At 58.4% G+C, this 4489-nt stretch overlaps 1 protein-coding gene across 1 annotated transcript; it reads right to left on the reverse strand.

Annotated features, from left to right (window-relative positions):
* Positions 1–3988: 3988 nt before the first annotated feature.
* Positions 3989–4469, reverse strand: NGA_2053300 (tho complex subunit; the record flags this gene model as incomplete). Its single annotated transcript, XM_005854377.1, has 1 exon — positions 3989–4469. A coding segment is annotated over one exon (481 nt), but the record flags the coding sequence as incomplete, so codon positions are not given.
* Positions 4470–4489: the final 20 nt, after the last annotated feature.

Below are 4489 nucleotides of genomic sequence, written 5' to 3' on the forward strand. Positions count from 1 at the left end.
TGGGGAGGTAATTTGAAAGTGAAACGGTTGCCCTCCGCGCCCGGCCGCCATGTTGGACGGGATCCTTTCATCTTGCGTAACCAGCTCCATCAAGTGAAGGAAGATCATGAGCCACCGCCACAGTTCCACATATGATACCCTCTCAGCATTTGTATCGTGGGTGGAGGGTGACTGTCTTTTTTAGGGGTAGCAATTGCTAGGATATGGTTGTTGAAGCAACACCACTTCTGGCCCACGGCGTCCCACCCATAACGTCTGCAACCATGATCCTCTTTCTCTTATGTCCATTTTCCCCCCTGGCCGTCGCAAAATTTACGTCACTTATTACAGGTTGACATGTATGGCTCCAAAATGTCAGATAGTACATTCAACGCGTCCTCCTCTGTGCAGATGCCTCCCTCTGGAACCCATACCGAGTGGACTGCCGATAAGTGTTATCAGGACACCATGGACATACCCACCGTTTTACCTATGGCACATCTTAGACCACGAGTCTCAAATACAGCCGCAATCACCGCAGGAATGGCACCTCCTCCTGTGGCACCTAGTCTCGCACCAAGGCGAACGTCCCCATTACTTATCAGCGCGTATGCCCGTATGCGTAAAAGCGTGAGTGAAGGATGCATGGCGGCAAAGATAAGCGGCCCTTCTTCTCACATCACGCATGACATCCGTCGCCGCATTCGGCACCAGCAGCACCATCCTTATCCTTCGTCCCCACCTCCTACTTCTTGTGGGATCGAGAAAGGGGACAGGCCGATACTGGAAGCGGGGAGGCCGTGCTCCAAGGGGCCCTGCGAATCCATGAAAGACCAGCGTCACGCGAACCACATGTACACATACGGTTCCAGCTTGTCAATTCTTGGGGCCACATCCACAGGACTGCCCGCGTCGCTGAGCCTGGGCGTCAGGCACGACGCAGGAGGGGCGCGGCCAAGCCACGAAGGCATCCCCAGGAGTCCGAAGCGGCCTGCCTCGACAGAGAGACAACACGCCGAAGCAAGCCACGCCGAAGAAGGGTCCTCACAAATGAACGAGACTACGCATATGCAAGACGACGGGGCTGCCTCAACCCTAAGTCACCCGATTCAACCGGCAGCGCACGGAGGGGGAGATATGTGCCCCTCCGACCACGACAGGCAGGGAGGGGCAATCGATGTCCGAGGAACATGCACGCACACGGCAGCCCATCTATTCGCGGCGGCTTCCAAGTTTGCTGCCGCCAAGGCGGCCCGACGGGTGCTTTTTACGGGGGACGTAAGGTGGGGAGGCTTTTCCTTCACGATCCCCCCCCGCCCAGCGCCCGCCCAAGCAGAGATGTCCGCCTCTCTAAGCGGACAGGCCAGTGGAGCTTGCACACTTCCAGGCTTAAAGCCCAACCATCCGAACTGGCAGAACCAGGACAGTTTTTTCCTGCTGGAAGTGGGGCAGGAGGCGTCCCGGCGGGCGGCAGGGGCGGAAGTCCCTGCCTGTCCTGTGAAGCCCGCCTCGGTCGCCTCCCTGTACGCCGTCCTCGACGGCCACGGCGAGCAAGGACACCTAGTCAGTCAATTTGTGCGGCACCATCTTCCCAGTCACCTCCGAAACACGGGCTACGATGTCCTTGAGGCCTTTTCCATCATGCAACAAGAACTGGCTAGCTGCCCTTCCCTGAAAGTCGCCTGCTCGGGCTGCACCTGTGTGTTGGTGCTGGCGCGCGTGACCGGGGAAGGAGAAGGGGAGGAGGGAATGCGGCTGACCGTGGCGAATCTTGGAGATTCACGTTGTGTGCTGGGACGGCGGAGACGGTCCCGACCGGGTACAGGCCCCGGGAGGAGTGACGCTGGACAAGGGGAAGAGAGTGTCTTGGGTGTCGGTGCGCACCTTCTAGGAAAGCCTTTGGATAGCCCCCTCCCCCAACACACTCCCCATTCCCAGCCCGACGGCAGGAGAAGCGGCGGGTCCAGGAGAAGGGCCTGTCCACACGTGCGTGCCGTGCCCCTCACCCAGGACCATAAGCCCGACCGCCCCGACGAATTCCGACGCATTCTCGCCGCGGGGGGGCAGGTCGGGTATCGGCAATACACCTCTCCCCATCCCTCCCCGGGCCCCTCCCACCACCGTCACGCCAGCGATCCCAAGCTCCTGCCCCCTGTGACGCTCGGCCCTGCCCGGCTCTGGTATCAATACCGGGGAGATCGAAACGGTCTCGCCATGAGTAGGTCCTTCGGGGACACGGCGGTGCACGCGGTGGGAGGAACGAGTCAACCCGAGGTGATGGAGTATCTCGTGAAGGGCGGGCGGAGCGAGGGAGGGAAAACATGTATCGGGAGGGAGGAGGAGGAGGGAGGGGAGGGCGTGATGCATGAGAAAGGGATGGAGGTCGAGGACGAGGAGGACGCATTCCTGATTCTTGCGAGCGATGGTCTGTGGGACGTTGTAGATAACCAAGAGGCGGTGGAGATTGTAGATAGGTATGCTCGAGCCTCCTTTCGAGCGGGGGAGAGGAGGGAGGGAGGAGGAAAGGTTGGAGGATGGCAGCCCAGGAAGGCAGCAGCAGCCTTGGTCAGCTTCGCCAGAAGCCGTTGGGAATATTTGTCGCCGCTGTCCATCGATGACATTACTTGTGTGGTCGTGAGACTGCCATCCCCCAGAGAAAGAAGGTGAAGAGTGGTGAAACCGAGGAAAGGGGTATTGAAGAGATCGGCTGTAATGAGTACCTGCCCGGGTCAGAGGCCGGTGGATCCATCTTCCTTTGAGGCGTTGGTGGGTAGGAGAGAAGAAAAAAGGGGAATTGGAATGCTCCGCCTTTTGACACATAATACCTGTGGATAGAAGGATGAAAGTCCATTCGGACGATCCTACTTGTTTGAAATTCATCAGTAAATTTAGAGGTATTTCTAATAGAAACCTCGATAGCGGCGGTACAGGAGAAATTGACACAAGGTGCAAGTCCCAGATTCGATGACTGTAGAAAACAAAATTAAAAGTGGTTTCAGCCATGAGAAGAGCGTGTGTATGATGATAGAATGCTGAGGAACACGGAAAAAATGTGAAAATGTGGTGTCAGGGCGCTTGGGAAAGGAAGCCGTCGAGAGGAAAGGTTTGCAGACGTGAGTCTGCTTGCGGCTAGAGAGTCCGATGCCCGGACTCAATCGTACGATGCATGTAAAAAAAGACGAGCAATGCGAAAAGTGCGGCAAGCCGTTGCTCGAGAAGAGGTAGGATCAGGAGGAGGCCGTATAGAGGGCCTGGAAGAAAGCTTCGTCCATGTTTGTGTTCGCATGTCAAGCAACGCAGAAGTGCGTGGGAGGAAGAAAATCCTTGTGGACACGTTTTGTTCCAAAGGATAGGATGGAAGACGGCTCACTTACGAAAACTGCATTAGCAACGACGAATGAGAGGAATGCTCGCTCTTCGTTAGCATCCCTATGGAAGAAAACAAAGAATCACCGGTAAGACTACACTGTCAGTGAGGCTTTACATTGCGCAGATTTTTAAATGTCACATGACCGGTCACTGGCCACCATTGCCATCCTTCCCTTCCTCTTGCCCTTCCTCTCGTCCGGTCTGTGTGCCTTCCCCAACACGAGAATGATCGACATCCACGGCCGTCACGTTCCATGCATCACTTCCTGTTCGGCCCCCGCCTCCCCGTTCTCCTTCCTCTTCCGCTTCCTCCTCCCCTCTTCTTTCCCTTTTCCCTCCCCCCCGCCGTCTTCTTCGCCGTCCTCCCCCTTCATCTTCCGGCACAAGGCGTCCAACGACGCGTTTTCCATCCCCACCAATACCCGAGCATCAGCCGCCCAGCCCAACCGCATCGCCCGCCAGCAAAACACAGGCTCGTGCCGCGGGTGGTACTCCTCGTCGATGCAGGCCTCTGGGTCCTCTGCCTCTTCCATCCGGGGCCGTACATAGTTCTCAAACGTCCGCCCCACCGCCTCCCCCACCTCCGCCTCCACCTCCGCCAAATTGACGGGGCGCGGCACGGGCAAAGGACGCCCGTAAAACGCTTTCTGTTGCTGAGCCACCACCCCCGACGGCTTTCCCGCCCCCGCCAGGGCCTGCCGCACCGCCTCCATGGTCCGCACCGTCCGGGCGGGGGGCGCGGGGGGCTTCTCAATCCGTGGTTCGCACCGTTGCAAACGTTTCCAGGACAACCAGGCTTGCTCCCGGTGCAAAACCGTGTCCAAAACACCCAAATAGACCGCCCCTTGGGCGGACGTGTTCCGGATCAGTCGCCGGGCGTGCTTGACCAAATCGTTCGCGCCCTTTTTGGGAGGAGAAGGGTTCGGGGCCGGGGAGGAGGAAGCGGGGGGGCTGGCGACCGCGAGGGCGGTGGCCGCCGAGGCATAGTTCAAGACGATGAGGAGCTGTGTTAGGACCTGTGTGCGGATCAAGGGATCATGGAGCTGCAGCCGGAAGAGGCGACTGTTGGTCAAGTATTTGCACCCCAAAAACGCCTCCATGCTCCGCCCGTGCCCGCCCTCCCCCTCGTCCTCCCTCCCTC

Source organism: Nannochloropsis gaditana (genome assembly GCF_000240725.1).
Source record: "Nannochloropsis gaditana CCMP526 unplaced genomic scaffold scaffold525, whole genome shotgun sequence".
Lineage (NCBI taxonomy): Eukaryota > Eustigmatophyceae > Eustigmatales > Monodopsidaceae > Microchloropsis > Microchloropsis gaditana.